This window comes from Electrona antarctica, assembly GCF_951216825.1.
Source record: "Electrona antarctica genome assembly, chromosome: 6".
Taxonomy (NCBI): domain Eukaryota; kingdom Metazoa; phylum Chordata; class Actinopteri; order Myctophiformes; family Myctophidae; genus Electrona; species Electrona antarctica.
The window spans coordinates 41,638,017-41,656,263 of record NC_136811.1 but is presented as its reverse complement, the minus strand read 5'-3'; the positions used below and the strand labels follow the sequence as shown (position 1 = coordinate 41,656,263).

Below are 18,247 nucleotides of genomic sequence, written 5' to 3'. Positions count from 1 at the left end.
ATAAAAATGAATTATGAGTCATGTCAGTCTCCTTAATTATGTATGTACCGATGTCACTTATTGCATAATAGCCTTTATACCTATATATTATGTAAAATCCTCATTTTACTCTCGGGAGTGTACAAATGGAACCAACCCGTAAGGGTCAGGTCAGATTTACACAGCTGTAAGAGCCCATTTGGTCCTGGTTGTTTTTGGATTGATTGATTGAAGTATTTATTTACAGTTTACAGAATTACAGTACATTTCAAGCACAACTCAATACAAAAACTGTTAACTGTGAGTGGACGATCCAATACACTCCATGATCCAAACACAACAAAAGGGTCCACCTTGTTCTGGGGGCCAGTTTCGAATTGCAGCCGTCCGTAGGTGCCCTTTGAGAGCGGTTTTGAAGGAGTCAAGGGATTCGCATTAGCACAAAACAAAGCAAAGTTACTATATTTACCCAGGGTAACTGGACTAAGCATCAGATACTTGTTTACAGCCAGGCCCTGCTCATAGAACATTTCATGGTAGTGGTTCAATGCCTTGCTCAAGGGCACTTCAGCGGTGGTAATTTTAACGTCTGGATACGAACTGGCGACCTTCCGGCTCCGCAAACCGTTCGGCCACCGCTGCCACTGTAACTGGACTGGACACTTCACTCTGAAGTCTCAATTAATAAAAATGCAATGTCTTCCAGTTCATGACTGTTAATTTAAAAAAACGGTATTTGTGAAAATATTTGAGTACATCTTGCGCCACCCTTATCCCTAAACGTATTTGCCATTTTTTACTATTTTGAAAATCATTTTAAAATAGTTCAACTAGCCGTTCTACATCTACACGTTGTGAGCTTGTAGATCAGCTATTTGATTTTAAAAGGTTTTTTAAAATAGTAAAAAATGGAAAATAAGGGGTGGCGCAAGATATAGCCCATTGTCTAACTCCCTTGTATTTTTGAGGGGAGCTAAAGCCCTGCCAACGTTTGGCAGCCAATTCTCTATAGACTTTTAATGTTTGCTTTAAGCAGGAGAACCAAAGGAGGCATTCAATGTGTTGTTAAAATGTTTCAGAAGTATTCTAAACTTTTTCAAAAATGTTCATGATTGTTTTTAAATATTTGATACTATTAACTAATTTACATGGGGGTCCTTGGAACCCCATTGTTCTATCTCTCTAGACCATGTTGGAGAGCTCTGCCTTTGCAGAATCCTCTTGAATCACTTGAGTCCATTTCGTAGTTGGTTTGCTGTCCCGCAGTTCCTGGAGCCGTTTGCGGTTAATTTGCCTCCTTTCCTCGTTGACTGGATAGTAGTAGAATATAACCAAGCCAACCACAATGAAGGCGATGGGCACAGCAGAGATCAGCAGTTGCAGTGTTAAATGAACCTCATCTGGTTGTGTGCAGCCTCGAGTAATGTAGCCTGCAAAATATAAGCTCAGTGTGGAAATGCCCACAGAAAGTCCAGAGCAAAACTTCCAGAGGAAGACGTACAGTGAGTAGAAGATGGCCTCGTGTCCGATGGAGTCAGGGTTGTGCACCTCAAAATCATCGATCACGTCGGGAAGCATCGACCACGGCAACAGTATGGCTGCGCCTATGCTCACTCCAGCACCAAAGGAGATGATGTACGTGAGGGTCAGGTTGCTCTTCACGCACACTAACAGAATCAGGAAGGGCACAGCACAAGAGTTTCCAGCATAAAAAGCAGTCTTCTTCCCGAACCTAGTCAGGAACCAATGCCAGAAGGGGACGCTCAAGACGGCGGAGATCATGGTGACCAGTAGAATCGTCTGGAAGTCATTTCTGAAGCCCAGTGTGTAGGAGCAGAACACTGCAAAGTTTCCCTCCAGGAGATAGAAAGCCACTGCTGTTAAGAGGACGCCCATGTTTAGTAAGACAAAGGGTCCATACCCCATAACCCTCCTTATTACTTGGAAGAAAGATATGGCCTCGGACTGGCCACGACACGACTCACTTCTCTCTTTCACTCCAAAGAAGAGAACTATGGCACCGAAAATGTAGATGGCGCTCATGGTACACGAGGCCATCATGTAGGCAATCTTTGTGTCCTCAACGTAGACGGCAGAACCAGTAGCATTGGCGGCAAGTATAGAGGTAGAATTGTTGAGTTGCTCTATGGCATCACTGGATACAGGGATGCACGGTGCACTGGCCATACCCACTATCTGTCCCTGGACAGCCGTTCCGATCAACATGGCCAGTACCTCCACAGTCATCCTGTAACAGCTGCACGAGTCTCTCTCCTTCTGCTCTGAGCTGACGAACATGGTCAGGGTAGAGTAAGGCACATGAAAGCAAGTCTGTAGTGTCTCAAAGAGGCAGTAGAACACCACATACCAGATGACTTTGCCGTGATCCGCAAAAGGGGGAACGTACCATAAGAGGAAATATGCCAGCACAGCGAACGGCGTAGACAGCACAATCCAGGGCAGCATGTGCCCGAACCGCGTCCTTGGGCTGCGGGACACGAGAAAGCCCACGGTGGGATCTGTTATTGCGTCCCACGCTCGGCCTACAAACACGACTATGGAAGCGTGGAGGGGGTTCAGCTCAGCCACGTCCAGTAGAAAGATCTGCAGGAAGAAACCCAGGGCAGTGTCTGTGATCTTGAAGGGCACTGAACCAATGGCAAAGCACAGTTTATTGCATATTGACAAACTGTTCCTTGGCTCATGCTTCCCATCAACCTCAGTGCCATCACCTGAGCTGACACTGCCATCTGAGCTGACCACCTGTTTATGAAATGAACTCATTTTGGACACCTCTTTCTTGGCCATAATAACTTATTTATGCCGGAGCTGCTGTTGGATGGAGACAGTTATTCTGTAGTCTAGCCAGTCAGTCCTTCTCTGTCCTCTGTTCTGTCCCTGTGTGTGTGTCTCTGCCTTTTTCTCAAGTTGCAGCTTGACATCTGAAGGAATTTCACCCAACCCTTCTAACACCTTATAGGGTGGATTGAGCATTGGTCTGACGTCACATACAATGCAAACTGTTGCCTAGTGTTTCCCAAACGCTCCCTTCTTTGTTGACCTAAACCGCAAAAAGACATATGCTATCGTTAGAGACTTCACTCCTTAATTATGACTAATTATTGAATTATGGGTCCCGTCCCATTATTTTGGAAACAGTGTCCTACAGATTGATCGGGTGCCTGTTTAGCAGGGAGCGCATAGTTGTTGTTTGTTTATTTATTTATTTATGTGTTTGTTTGTTGTACAGCATGCAATTGCTCACACAGGTCATGGTCAAAAAGGATGACACAAAAAAGCCCAAAAGCATATTATTTCCTTTGTCTTGTCAATCATTTTGAGAATATAGGAGGCGCGTTTAAGTGAACTCAATTATTTTCCCAAAGTTAGTTTGTGAGAGATGGCATCATATTGCTTCCTGAGGTCAGATATTTACTGCTTGTGCTGACCAGCACAATTAGCTGTGGCAAGCCAGGATTGATCCGTTTTCTGTCAGACCCTTTATATGACATAGTTCAAAGGGATGGGCCGGTGAGTCGGTGACTTTCATTGTTATTTCTTGTTTGTACTATGTATCTTACTTGTAAAATGTTCTGAGAAGCAGACATGGGATTTTATTGTCTCCTATTCTGGTACTAAAATATAATCACTCGTTATTTAATTTTAACTAATAATGAGGTTTCCACCCGACAGTCAGAGACGATTATAAAAGACATTACATATAATACAATTCAACAGAGAAATGTACACACAAAAATTAGCTCCTGAGATGTTTGCATGCTCTTCCTTCCTCCTTTTACATACTTCCTTACAACTTCCTTCAATTAAACAAAGAAAAAACATAAACATTATATATTGGGAATAAGGATCTCAGAGAGAAATTGACAGCAAACTAGAAAAAGTTCCCTTCTGGGCACAGGTCTCCACCAGGAGGATAGGACTGTGTGAGATGTTTGGCAAAATGTTTAGGATTAATATAAACATGTTTTTGAGGCATTTTGTTCCAAAAATGTGTTTTGCAAAAATCAACCTGTTGGTGGCGCTATAACAGGCCAATGTGAAAAGGGTGGGATATATTCCTCAGCGTAAGAAAATGTGTGAAAGATTTCACGTAAATTGCATGCTGCGTTCATGATTTGAGGCTTTTGTTCAAAACGGGGCAATCTTGCAAACTGTGAAAGCTAATTATAGCCAATTAGGATGGAATATGAAATATCGGACAGATCCGACTTGAGCACATGACCATAGAGATAGTGTGTAACAATGTGTGAGATTTTTGGACAGAATCTGGAGGAGTAATATCAAAAAATGTGTTTTACAAAAGTCGGCCTCCTGGTGGCGCTATAAAAGGCAGATGCGGAAAATGCAGGTCAATGGTGCATGCAACGTTTCACGCAGATCGGTGCAGTTTTAGGTAAAAAATGTGAAAAGTTGCCTCATGGTGGCGCTATAACAGGCCGTTCTGGAAAATGTGGGGCAGAGGTTCATCGTTGGCATCCAGGGAGTGTGTGTGCAAAGTTTGGCATCGACCGGGTTAACGGTGCCGGAGATTAGCTGGTAACAGACGGACGGAAGGACACACACACACACACGGACACACACACACACACACACGGACGGAGTGCAAAACATAGGCCCTCATTTATCAACCGTGCATTTACCATTTGCGCCAACGTTTGATTTTGAACTTGAGCCAAGACAAAAACCACGTCTGGTCGGGAGCTGTCGTACGCTTTGTCCTCACCTGTTTTTCTGTCGTAGAACAGCGGAGCAGCATTGTTTGACCAGCTGAGAGGCTGTCACAGGCATCGAAACATATGTATTCACTCCTAAAATGTTTATATAAAACTGTATGTATATGGGCTAAATGTAAAAAAGGAAAAAAAAGTAAAGGAATACATCAACGATGTGTCTTTGTGTCATATGAAATTAGTAGGAGATTTCCAACTTTACAAGCAAGCAATTAAAATCGCGCATTTAAAAACAATGTTGCAAGTTAGATGCGTAAGCCATTTAAACAGTGTTTTGCATGATGAGTGCATACATGCGAGGATTTGGGCTGTCTGTGCTGAAATATTTCCATGGAGAGTATAGTGCAGCGCTGAAGCTGCGGAGAGTCCCAACTTGGGTAGCCTACTGTAGCCGAATCTACAGCAGGCCGATGTCTTTCTGGAGTTACAGTATGTGCAATCTCCTCCTCGTTTAATAAACCCGACGCGTCGCTCGAATGCCAAATGTGCCGTGCCAGCGCAAGTGGGAACGCATCGGAGATAGTATAGCCTAAGCCAGCCTGCAGCCCACCATACCAACACCACTGTCCAGTGCCACATGAGGCTATACGGTTTTGGCTGCAATATTCATATAATTGACAGTTGACAGCGAGGCAATTTAAATAGACTGTCGGACGTGCATGGTCAATTGGTCACGGTGTCACGGACGGACCACAGTGATAGAGAGAGACAGACAGGACAGGAGATGCACCTTGCAAAACAGCAGCGCGTGCGCGCCTATTTGTTATATAATTCATGGTTCCCAGGTTCAGGTTTTCGTTCACTAATATATCTTGTTGTATATTAAATGAATAAAGACTTTAATAATTTAATATACAACTAACAACACAGTGACAGTTGCTTGCAAATTGCGATATGTGCGTGCGTGCGGGGGGTGAGGCGTGCAGCAAGGGAAGCGAAGCGAGAGGAGAAACAGACAGGGTAGTCCTACAGCTTTATTTAATTCATGCAGGTTTATTTATTTAAGATACAACAAGTTGCGTGTGCGTGCGTGCGTCTGTGTGTGTGTGTGTGTGTGTGTGTGTGTATGGGAGGGGCAGCAGAAACTTTTTTTCCCCTGTAACCATGGTTTCCAGGTCGTATTGCAGTTGTTCATGTCGCAAAACCGAGGGCGCGGCTAGATTTTATAGGGCGTGCCAGATTGATTTCAGCCGTCACATTTATCACTGCTAGGAATGAAATTAGGAAGGAACAGCTGTCTGCGATCACTTTGTAAATGCCGACCCGACGTGGGTGTACTACGAATCCTACACTCGAATTTGGGGCAGAATTTCCACTCGATTGATAAATGAGGGCCTACTCTCTCCCCATGCCTTCGGCCTGGTGGAGACAAATATGGAGGCCCATATTAGAAATGTCACCAAAGTACTTGTACTAGTACAAGTACTTCTATCACTTGAGAAATATCTCCAGAGTTCATCATTTTCTCTCTCAGGCAGATATAGGTCTCCACCAGGGCAGGCCAGGTTGTGGCCTCCTGGTGGCGCTATAATAGGCCAATGTGAAAAGGGTGCCATTTCTTCTTACGCCTTGGATGGCAATTGGATGATTTGAGGCATTTTGTTCCAAAAATGTGTTTTGCAAAAATCCACCTGTTGGTGGCGCTATAACAGGCCAATGTGAAAATGGTGGGATATATTCCTCAGCCTAGTAGGAAAGTCTGTGAAAGATTTCACGTAAATTGCACGCTCTGTTCATGATTTGAGGCTTTTTGTTCAAAACGGGTCAATCCTGCAAACTTTGAAAGCCAATGTTAGCCAATTAGGATGGAATCTGAAATATCGGACAGATCCGTCTTGAACACATGACTATAGAGATAGTGTGTAACGATTTGCGGGGTTTTTGGACAGAATCTGGAGGAGTAATATAAAAAAAAATGTTTTTCAAAAGTTCGCCTCCTGGTGGAGCTATAACTTTATTTTTTTTAAATTTAGGGCAGAGGTTCATCATTGGCATCCAGGGAGTGTGTGTGCAAAATTTGGCATCTACCGGGTTAACGGTGTTAGCTGTACACAGACGGTCGGACGGACGGACACAAGCACACACGGATGGACGGAGTGCAAAACATACTCTCTCCCCATGCTTTCGGCCTGGTGGAGACAATAATGCACTGATTTATTACCATTAGGCTTGATGACTATAGTAATGCTCTCCTGTCTGGCCTTTGGAACAGCCTGCCGGAGGCTCTGCAGGTCACTGAATCAGTTGACATTTTACATTTTACATACAGTCCACGAGGTCATCTAATCTAACAGCATATGACACTATAGCAGCCGTAAAACATGATATTACAGCTTTGATGTTGTAATTCATGTTCCATGGCTGCTAATGGAACAATAGCCATATAGTGATACAACAACTACCGATAATACATAGAGAGAATATTGAAAATCATGATAGTGTCAGCCAATCAATAAGTCACATTTATTTAACCAGTAAAAACCACACTGAGACTAAAGTCTCTTTTACAATCTGATATATTATACTGGGCTGACTCCTCCCCTCCTATAGAAGACAACAAACCACTCTGCCACAATGAATGCAGTTACGTTTTATTCAGGGTTCATTACATTTCTTTATAAATACATTTCTTTAAATAGCCAGAAAGTAAGACTATTTGCAAATACTCTGGACCAGGATCTTTCTTTGTGTGTTTTGCACTTCCATGACCACAAAGCGACATCTCACCCTCTGAAATAAGAGTTAAAATCCATTCAAAGCATTTTATAATGATAAAACTCATTGGTCTACTACAGGCATGTGTAATGTCAGGGCCATGTTGTTTGCTTTACCTTTCCTTTGACTGGCACACAGTGTTGATGTGACCTTGAATTCTTGCAATTGGTTAGTTCAAGCACTGCATCTATTATGAATTCCCTCCCAAACACGATCTATTTGAAAAGGGATACAAAGACAAACAATAATCCTTCAAATGTATAATCAATTTCACACTGACTGGTGTCCCTATTTTGGGCAAATGTCCCGAATTAAAATAAAAGAATGTCAGAAAAAAAAAATCTCTGTTTGTTAGTATTTTGGGCTAAGGGCCTATAATCACTCCTAAACCATATATATATATTTTGTTGAACATAGCATGGTGTGATCTGCGTGTAGATCAGCTATTTTCGCCAAATGTTCGCCACATAATAGGGACGCTGACTTTCGTGTGGTTATGTGATTAAAGAAAAAAAGGGCAGGGGAAATCATTCTCATAGCTCCCTCATTTCAATAAGTGAATTCTCACGTGCTTACCTGAATGACTTTGTATTCAAAGGAGACCGAGGTGTAGATGAATGGCTCTCTGGAATGTCTGTTGTTGTAGGAGTCCAAAGCAAAGCGCAACGCCTGTTCAGCTTCTCTGTCATTTTGCCCTCTGGCACCCTCAGAAGCCAGACACAATGTCAAAATGACCATGTATGCCAGCAACACCATCTTCTTAATTATCAATTTCAGTTCCAATTTGACTTTCTGATCCTTGCTCTCTGCAACTCAAAGATGGAGTGAGAAATTCGCTTAAAGCAGGAGGAGGTCCCCCCCCCCCCCCCCCCCCTGCCATCTTTTATAATAGACTGAAAAGCTTGCAACCGCATCATTTCATGGTTTAATTTGTACCTCTATCAGTTGTGACATGGAACAATTGTGCTTGCATGAACCCATTTAGACCTGAGGACGCATGTGTGTCATATTATAGCTTTAAACCCATTCTGAACGGGAACCCCTTTTGGTGTTTTAACTAAGCATTATGTTATACTTTAGCTATTGAAAAATAGCAGATCTACAAGCTCATAGCGCGCCACCGAGTGGCGCGCTATGAACTTGTAGGTCTGCTATTTTTGAAAAATCGTAAAAATGCGGCACAAATCTTTGAATATATATTCTTTCAACGCGAACGATTTTTTTTATTTCGACGTCAGGCCTGAATGGGTTAAACATGTAGACACGATAACATTCTCACATACAGTAGGCTATATCAAGCACAAATTGAGGTGTGGCATTGTGCCATTGAGATTTCTAAACTGTGATAGTCATAATTATCTGTCTTTGTCTAATCGGCTTACAGTTACAGAAGCCTATCTCAGTTTCAGATGTACTTAAGATATCTATGGCCTTTACTGCACTTTTTACTCTTTGTTTCTATAAAGTTCACCCTCACACAATCAGATTCATTCAACAACGCTCAACTGTAATGCCAGGAATTATTCTGCCTTGACAAAACAAAACAAACTAGATAAAGTGCCCCTCAGAGCACAGGTCTCCACCAGGGCAGGTCAGGTTGTGGCCTCCTGGTGGCACTATAATAGGCCAATGTGAAAAGGGTGGAATATATTCCTCAGCCTAGTAGGAAAGTCTGTGAAAGAATGATTTCACGTAATTGCACGCTGCGTTCATGATTTGAGGCTTTTTGTTCAAAACGGGCCAATCCCGCCAACTTTGAAAGCCAATGTTAGCCAATTAGGATGGAATATAAAATATCGGACAGATCCGGCTTTAACACATGACTATAGAGATAGTGTGTAATGATTTGCGGGATTTTTGGACAGAATCTGGCCTCCTGGTGGCGCTATAACAGGCCGTTGTGGAAGATTTGGAGCAGAGGTTCATCGTTGGCATCCAGGGAGTGTGAGTGCAAAATTTGGCATCGACTGGGTTAACGGTGCCGGAGATTAGCTGGTAACAGACGGACGGACACACGGACACACACACGGACGGACACACGGACGGAGTGCAAAACATACTCTCTCCCCATGCCTTCGGCCTGGTGGAGACAACAAAAAGGAAGGAGGAAGATTGACCTTTTCTTGACTTGGCAGAAGTGGATAAACATGCATTGACAGTTCTCCAAAGGGAGGTGGTGATATCTTCATGCCAATTATCACAAATCCACAGACTAGCAGATTGTTAGAATTGGTAGAACATAATGGTATAATAATTTAAGTAAATATTTAACCAAAAGAAAAGTATGTGGGCATCAATACTGATGATGCTTGTTGTAGATCTCCCCGTTGTATGACAAAGTATGAATTAGCTTCAGTGTACAAGTGTTCAGAAATCTGATTAGAATGTAATTTAAATTAAATGTATATAAAATGGGGTACCGTTTGTTGTCTAAAGATATAAGAGTTACGTTACGTGAAATGTAAAGGTTTGAGAATGACTCTATTGCAGTGGTTTTCAACCAGTGGTCCGGGGACCACCAGTGGTCCTTGAGGGGGTTCCAGGTGGTCCCCAGCTAAATGATGGAGTTGGTAGCCTAGCCAAATTGTTTTCATTTTACGCTCTCAAGAGTTAAATATTGTTAAACATCTTCATTACTTAATTTACAAGTATACACAATTACAGAATGTAAATTAATTATTTCACCTGTTAAACTCTCCTATGGTACAAACATAAATACAGCATGGAAAAACAAAATGCTTTAGTTTTGGGTCAGCAAGGCTAAATACAGAAGAATTAATGGTGATATGAAAGAGTGGTGATATGAAAACCACTGCTGTATTGAATGGCTAGCCTACACTCCAATCCGCTAGGTGGCGGAGACCAAGAAACCCACCCGTGTCTGTGATGCACTCCTTGCTATGGGTAAATGAAATCACGGAAGGGAGGCAAACAACAAAGATGGAGGCGGCGGTGTTTATTCTGTCACTTGTGGACTGCTGTGCGCTGATTTTTCTGTCTGTTTACTTCGTATCCTTTACCCAGCGGGGGTCCTTCGTGCATGTCGAACTTGTGTTTAATAGCAAAGGCAAACCGAAGCTGTCACAGTAAAGTAGACTTGATTAAATCCAACCAACCAGTACACCACACCAGCTGCTAGCCCGGTTAGCCACCTATGCTACAAGTGTCAGTCACTGGTTCATATGATATAAACCAAGTGAAATATGTATTATTATGTTACCATAACTGAACAGTTTTGTCGCGTATTCATTATGGAGAGTTGGAGACAGTACAGCCTGTAAAAGATAAGATCATAATAATAATAAATGATATATAAATAAATAAATCAAATTATTTTTTTATTATATGATCCGACACATTTCTCTTATGGGTGGAAACCTTGTAAGTCCAAAACAGTTCCGTTTTTTATTATTATTAATACAATGATTTAAAAATAGTGGGAATTCGCCTACTTGCGTGGTGCTATTTTACTACCTGTCGGGCATAATTAATTTATTGGGTAAAAAAATAAAGTTTACATTTGGGGATACGAGGTTTCTGCTCGACAGCATTTTTGTTCAGCTGAGTTGTATGGTTCTCTTGTATGTTTGTAAAGCCTTGACAGCTGTTGCCAGATCATCACTCTGTCGGATCTAGAATGTGACTACATCAACGCCAGAGCCTGTTGCTCCAAACTCAACAAAGTAAGTTCAAGTCTCAATAACAATCGGTGTTAATTTTGTTGACCAATAAGTCGACTAAGGTCAGAAGACTAAATAGGACTAAGACTAAATGGTGTGTTATTCAAAAGACTAAGACTAAATCTTACTGGCAAAATTAACATTGCATTAACACAATTAAGGTCCAATATTTCTACAATTGCTACAAAACCTGTATAGCCAGTCATTTTAAAATGAAGTCTGCATGTGCAAGCAGGCACGTCGACTCCGGGGGTGCTTGAGGGCTGAAGCACCCACTGCCTACGTGACATTTTGTCACGTAGGCACACACCTTACGGGGGTGCCTGTTCACAGAGGCTGTCACGTAGGCACACACCTTACGGGGCCTGTTCACAGAGGCTGTCACGTAGGCACACACCTTACGGGGGGTGCCTGTCCACAGAGGCTGTCACGTAGGCACACACCTTACGGGGGGTGCCTGTTCACAGAGGCTGTCACGTAGGCACACACCTTACGGGGGGTGCCTGTTCACAGAGGCTGTCACGTAGGCACACACCTTACGGGGGTGCCTGTTCACAGAGGCTGTCACGTAGGCACACACCTTACGGGGGTGCCTGTTCACAGAGGCTGTCACGTAGGCACACACCTTACAGGGGGTGCCTGTTCACAGAGGCTGTCACGTAGGCACACACCTTACAGGGGGTGCCTGTTCACAGAGGCTGTCACGTAGGCACACACCTTACAGGGGGTGCCTGTTCACAGAGGCTGTCACGTAGGCACACACCTTACGGGGGGTGCCTGTTCACAGAGGCTGTCACGTAGGCACACACCTTACGGGGGTGCCTGTTCCCTGTTCACAGAGGCTGTCACGTAGGCACACACCTTACGGGGGGGTGCCTGTTCCCTGTTCACAGAACAGGTATTCAAACGCTTATAAGGTGGCCAAGTAACCGCACGTGCGGTTTATTCACACTGACACGGTCAGCGGAGAGGCTGCTGTCTGTGTCCCGTCAGCCCGTCTGTAAAGAGCCATGAGCCCGGAGGGAGGGGAGGGGTACACCGCCGGGTACTCTCCACACTGACTTGAGACTTGACAAAAAGACCCATCTCAACCAAAATATCCCAAAACAATGTCCGGGAAACAGAACTGTTCCTTTTCTTCAGACTACTTTTACTTTAATTAAAAGGTAAGATGCAGTGGCTATAATTGCTTTCGTGAGCAATGGTTGGTAATAAGATTGGTAATAAATTGGTCAAATCATGACATTTTTAGACCATCTGGGGGAACCCCACGCAATTCGAACCTACCTAAAGGTAAAATCCACCGCTTATGGCTGAAACAGTTTAATACTTTACTGTTGATCATTGATCATGCTGAAATGTTGAAACAAGATGCTGAAACAATTGAATGTGTTCGTTGTGAACTGAAAGCGTGGCAACTGAAAGCGGGCAACCCCCCCACTCTGTTTAGATGTATGGTCTGTCTATGGTTGCCTTGGTGTTGCAACTCTAGATTCAACATATTAAAAAACAATCTAGTTTTGCAAATTGCAGCTACTATACTGTATCCTTACAGAAACCTTGGATTTTACTCTTTGTATCTGTCAATTTTCTTTTCATGAAAATCCACCGTAGACATGTTATGAGCTATTTTCTGTCAATAAAGTCACTTAGTAAAAATCACACATAATGCAGGAAGCAGCAGGACGTTGCGTTATTGAAAACAAATGCTTCCAAACTCGAACAGATGGGGTCACGGGAGATTTCAATTGTGTTGCCAAACTATTTTCTTTGCATTTAATTTTTATTTATTCATTGGTCGGCCCAGAGTGTCAAGTGGCCAGTCCAGGCCTGGTTCTGGACTGTCCATTTGTAAGTAAAGCATTTGCTTCTTATGCAACCACATACAAGTGTAAATTAAATTATTTTCTGTGCTTACGCAAGTAAAGACAATATTGGGAATTGGGCCGTCTGGTTTTTCATCAAAAAAAAATGGCTCCCCTGAAAAAAACATTTGGGAACCACTGATTTAGAAGCATCTTCCATAGAACATGAATGGCCCCAGATATTTCATAGATGCAAAAGGTTAAAAACCTCTATCTGCGATGTATTCACCTGGTTGGCTGTATGTAGAACAGCAGCAACATAGGTCATCATTTTACATAGTTTAGGGGGGTCTTCCTTTTATGTTTCACAAATCACAGATTAGGACTTTTTAGGTCCTAAAAAAGTGGTTTTATTTTTGCTTTATTACATGCGATTCCATTGTCTTTCCAGTGGGTCATCCCAGAGTTGATTGGCCAAAGCCTGTCGACTGTGCTGATGCTGGTCGCATTCCACTGGTTCATCTTCCTACTCAACATGCCTGTAGCAGCCTGGAATGTTTACAGGTGATGGAGGTTATCTTGGCTATTTGGCTTATAACTTAACTAAAATGTTCATACTACAGGGAATGAATGGAGACAGGGCCCTGTTGCCAAACTATGCTTCATGTATCTATGCTCAATAAATATATATTCTAAATTAATTCTAAGAGTTGTCTGACTGAACTGTTATTGAGGGGAAAGCTTTAGCTGAAAATAGCGAATTGATGAGCTTAAGCTTTCCCTGCAATACGGATGCTGGGGTTTCAGTGGTAAATAGGCGAGCATGCAACGCAACGTATTGTGATCTTGTAGATTGGCTATCAGGAAGAAGTGAGGATATCATGTATAGAACCCTATGTCCCTAAGTATATAGGGAAGTGATGCAAATAGCCTGCATCCTGCATCCTTAGACTCACTAAATTGAGAAAGGACCCAATCATATCACCCTCCAGGGGTCCTGGGATGCAATACTGTACTCAGGACTGTACTCTCTCTAACATTGTTGAAGTATAACCTCCCACGGGGCAGCACACCTAAACCTAACCTTAACCCATGTCTAACCAATGACTAGTCTAAACTAAGTATGCACCCCTGAAGGGGGACTCATAAAATGTCCCTGGGACCCATCCAAAAGAACACGCCTGGTCCCGGGACCCATTACATTGAAAACCTATTTACATTACATCACTGTAGGGTTTTAAGTGCTTAACTTGCACACATTGTGAACGTGTGACCTATCAGTTAAAATGTCCTTACCACTTAAAAGTACTGACAGTGTTGGAAATTTGCCTTTTCCCTTTATGTCTACAATTGAAAGGATTAGAATAACTACATTATTACATAACTAGTATTAACTACATTGTGTGTTGGATTTGATTTCTTCTGATCATTGCTTATCCTTCAGGTATGTGAAAGTACCCTTGGGCAACATGGGGGTATTTGACCCTACTGAGATCCATAACAGGGGCCAGCTGAAATCACATATGAAGGAATCCATGATTAAACTTGGCTTCCATCTGCTCTGCTTCTTCATTTATTTGTACAGGTAAGAAAGATAGCGTTATTATCACCAAGTAAAATCAATTGATTAATCTTTTTTCCCCCTTTTTCTTACACAGCAGCTCATAATTGCCAGACTCTTACATTTCTTATTGTCTGTCTGCTGACCTTTCTGTTTCTCTTTCTCTCTCTCGTCCAGCATGATCCTGGCATTGATCAATGACTGACTGACGCAAGAAGAGTTTTAACCCAAGCTGCCAAATTCCAAACCCTTGGGTACTGTACATGCTCTATTGGACCTTATGGTCCCGGTCTTGTGTGCATAAAGTGTCATTGAATAGTACTACAGGGAAGAGACAAGTTAGCTTATGTTTCATTCCTACTGAATAGTGGGTGTAGTCCTATTCTTCAAAAAAAACGTATGCACATAATACCTGGGTCTAAGCCAGAGCGGTGTCACACTCCACTGCTGGATCTCAAATCATTGCTCAGCCCCTTGTATTGACCCCGACCAGAGAAATTGTATAATTGTAACTTCCGTGATTCCACAACTGCCTAGAAGAGAGTGTGTGTGTGTGTGTGTGTGTGTGTGTGTGTGTGTGTGTGTGTGTGTGTGTGTGTGTGTGTGTGTGTGTGTGTGTGTGTGTGTGTGTGTGTGTGTGTGTGTGTGTGTGTGTGTTGGGGGAGGGAAGGTGGGGGGTCTGTTCATACTATTTGACCATAGACATCTTTTTGGCAAGGTAATTGTAATCAAATATCAGATGATTATCATTAAAGGCCACCTTGAGACAGTTAGCAGAATCCATCAACAACCATGAACTCATTAATGACCCAAAAACTGCTAGATGGTTCTTGCATCCTGTGCACTGTTTTGCAACAGAACCTTCTCACAGCAGCTACTTTGACCAGTAAACAATGCAGCTGAAGGTAAGAACATTAATTGTGGATGGGTTTTATTTAGGTGTTAACACAATCAGTGCCGGAAGTCCTTCAAAATAGGAGCTCTGGGGTGCCGGAAAGACATGGCCGCTTTTACTCGGAAACCCACGACCCGGAAACAATCCGCTCAAAAAAGTTCTCTTTACATTGCTAGCTTACATTGCTATCGTTTTAATTTATACGATATATGATCCAAAAAGCGTTCATATTTTGCGGGAGAGACGGATGAGGAGCAGAAATGAAGCGCTAGTATATCGATCCGTTCAAAACTACGGAGAGCGCCCTGGATTAGGAGAGACGAGTCATTATTTCTGCCGCGCTAACAGCTAAGTCAATGGTAAGAGTCTAGAGTCTAGAGCATACGGTAGCCGAAAGGCGAACTGACAAATAAAAAAAAGGAAAAAATTCAGAATATTCTTATCTCGCCCGGTATCATTGAGGATGCGCGAGGACGTCTGAGGACGTCGTATGTACGCGTCGATTGGGACCCCTAGGACGTGTGGCGCCGTCCTACGGACGGAAACGGTTAATGTGCGTGACCGCATGGCCCGTTCGGCGTTCGTGTACAGATACGTTTCATGCTGGTTCTCCTAAAAAGAAAACACATCCACAATTAACTATATTATCTGGCTATGTTTACTTGTCCAAATTGTGATGAGGGTCCAATGGCAGAATTGTTAGAAATGGGGGAGACAAATACAAATAGTCAAATACCATTAACAACAACTACCTTGAAAACATTTTCATTGTTGAGATAGATACGGATATGTTACAAACAGCCAAGACATATTATACTATATGATGAACTTAAACTTTTGAATTCATGGGGCCTTTAAATGACTATCATGGCAAATGAGCTGTGGCATTTCATATCGTGACATGTCATGTCATCGGGCAAAACGGATCATGTGAATACTTTGAATAAATGTGTTTGCATGTCTGTGGTCAGCTTTGCTAGCAAAGCACTGCTTTTCTGGGCCGAGGGAACGACAATCGCACTGATTCTACAGTATATGCCTATTTATGGTAAATACCTTTCCTGCTATGAGCCTAACATCACAATTTATCCGACATTCAATTGCTGTTTTGTCAAGCATGTTTAGAATAAATCGTAATGTAGTGTTCACTTCTCTCACTACATATTTAGCAGTATTTTGGAAAATGCCACTATAATTGATGTGTCCACTGCAGCAAGGTTGAGGTCAATTCACTTTTAGTCTGGTGCTTCCATTGGAGATCTCCATTCTCCACCTACCGATCATCTGGGGACTTATTGCAAGATCATTTAATTGCTTGAATGGTGGTGAGAACAGCTGCTAACAAAGCTAAGCCTACTGCTTTGGAAACCAATCATGTTGCTGCTCCAACAAGAATTGCCGCCTTTGATGTTAATGTAATGTTTTTTTTTACCTTCTAAATAATTAGTAAATGCTGCATTTATCTTTATATTCACCCGCACATTAACACACAGATGATGGAGGAAACCATGCAAGGCCCCAACCTGCTCATCAGGAGCGAGTTGGGGTTCAGTATCTTGCTCAAGGACACTTTGACACTATCCCAGGGGGACATGGGAATCTTCCGATTCCCAAGTGGCCGCTCTACCTTCTAGAGGCACTAGAAGCCACTAGAAGCCCCATATTTTTTTTAAATAGACTGACTTGCTTCTAATTCAGTTTCCCAATTCAAGAAATAAATCTGCAAAATTCAAAACTATATTTATTTTTGTAGCTGCAACCATGTAGCTAATGCCGGCTGGTCGGTCGGTCTGTGCATGTCCAATAGTCTCTAATGCAAGCTGGTCACAGCGTATGGATTGTGTGCCTGTTTATTATTCATATTTGTTTTTACAAATAGTTGAAAATAAAATTGCAGTACTGTCATATATTGTGAATTGACCCAACCCTTTGGTGCAGATTTGAGTTGACTTACATTTACTGAAATGCTTTTGTATCAGAAGGTTTATTTCATAATGTCGGGTCCTGTGTTTGTTTTGAAGGTGATCATTTAGATTGGTATAAGGGCTCTCAGGGGATCGCATGCAGTTAATTGGGTCCTTGTGCTTCTTATTTTTACAGTCCAGCCACCACGGCACAGTATATGAACCTGTAAACCTGTCTCAGTTTGTATGATGAAAGCCTCGTCTACGTAGCAGAGGTTCTATGACCATTGCATTGGTTCATATTCTACTGTAGTTCTGTGCAAACTGGGGGTTTTGATGTTGACATTCATGTTCACATTAACATACGTTTCTGACATGAGTTTGTTTTGGGGGTGTTGGGAAATGTGGAGTTTCTTAAATAAACAAATAAAAAAATACTTTGCATTTCTCTTTTTTTCTTTCTAAAGGGATATTTCACTTTCAAAAAAACCTTTGGTCATTTTATCGTATTTTGTGAACACCCCGGGCAGTTTTTAAGTTGCTCGATTCAGTATTTAGAGAATTGATATTCATTTTAGCATGATTTTCTTTAATGGATCCTTATTCTTCTCATTTTAGATTAATGAAAAAAGTAATTGAAAAAACATAGGACAATATCAGTCACCAGAAACTTTGTTTTAAAGTGACCAGTTGCTAGATCTTGAATGTGTAATCAATCACAAGCTTGTGAAATTGATTATAACTTTAGAAAATGGCAATCATAATCAGAGTTTATTTTTATAATTAGCTGACTTTTCACCAGCTGTTCATTCCGGGGAATGGACTTCTCACTTACCGTAAGTCAAATAGTAAACATTATTGTCTCACCGACACCAGGCCAAAGCAGCAAACATTGACAACGTTTCAATGTATCTGTGACACTGACTCAGGCATAAGAAAATCTGATACGCCCATATA

General features: G+C 42.2%; 2 protein-coding genes across 2 annotated transcripts; one reads left to right on the top strand and one right to left on the bottom strand.

Moving 5' to 3' along the window:
- Positions 1-1,161: 1,161 nt before the first annotated feature.
- LOC306925092 (sodium-dependent lysophosphatidylcholine symporter 1-B-like) lies at positions 1,162-2,787 on the bottom strand (the record flags this gene model as incomplete). The annotated part of the gene is made up of 1 exon (XM_079503773.1): positions 1,162-2,787. The coding sequence occupies one exon, from the start codon at positions 2,785-2,787 to the stop codon at positions 1,162-1,164; it is 1,626 nt and encodes a 541-aa protein (XP_079359899.1).
- Positions 2,788-10,322: 7,535 nt separating this feature from the next.
- On the top strand, positions 10,323-17,728 carry cnih4 (cornichon family member 4). The gene is made up of 5 exons (XM_079504362.1): positions 10,323-10,454; positions 11,060-11,128; positions 13,382-13,494; positions 14,375-14,515; positions 14,669-17,728. The coding sequence occupies exons 1-5, from the start codon at positions 10,332-10,334 to the stop codon at positions 14,694-14,696; spliced, it is 474 nt and encodes a 157-aa protein (XP_079360488.1). The 5' UTR covers positions 10,323-10,331; the 3' UTR covers positions 14,697-17,728.
- The last annotated feature ends 519 nt before the right edge of the window (positions 17,729-18,247 follow it).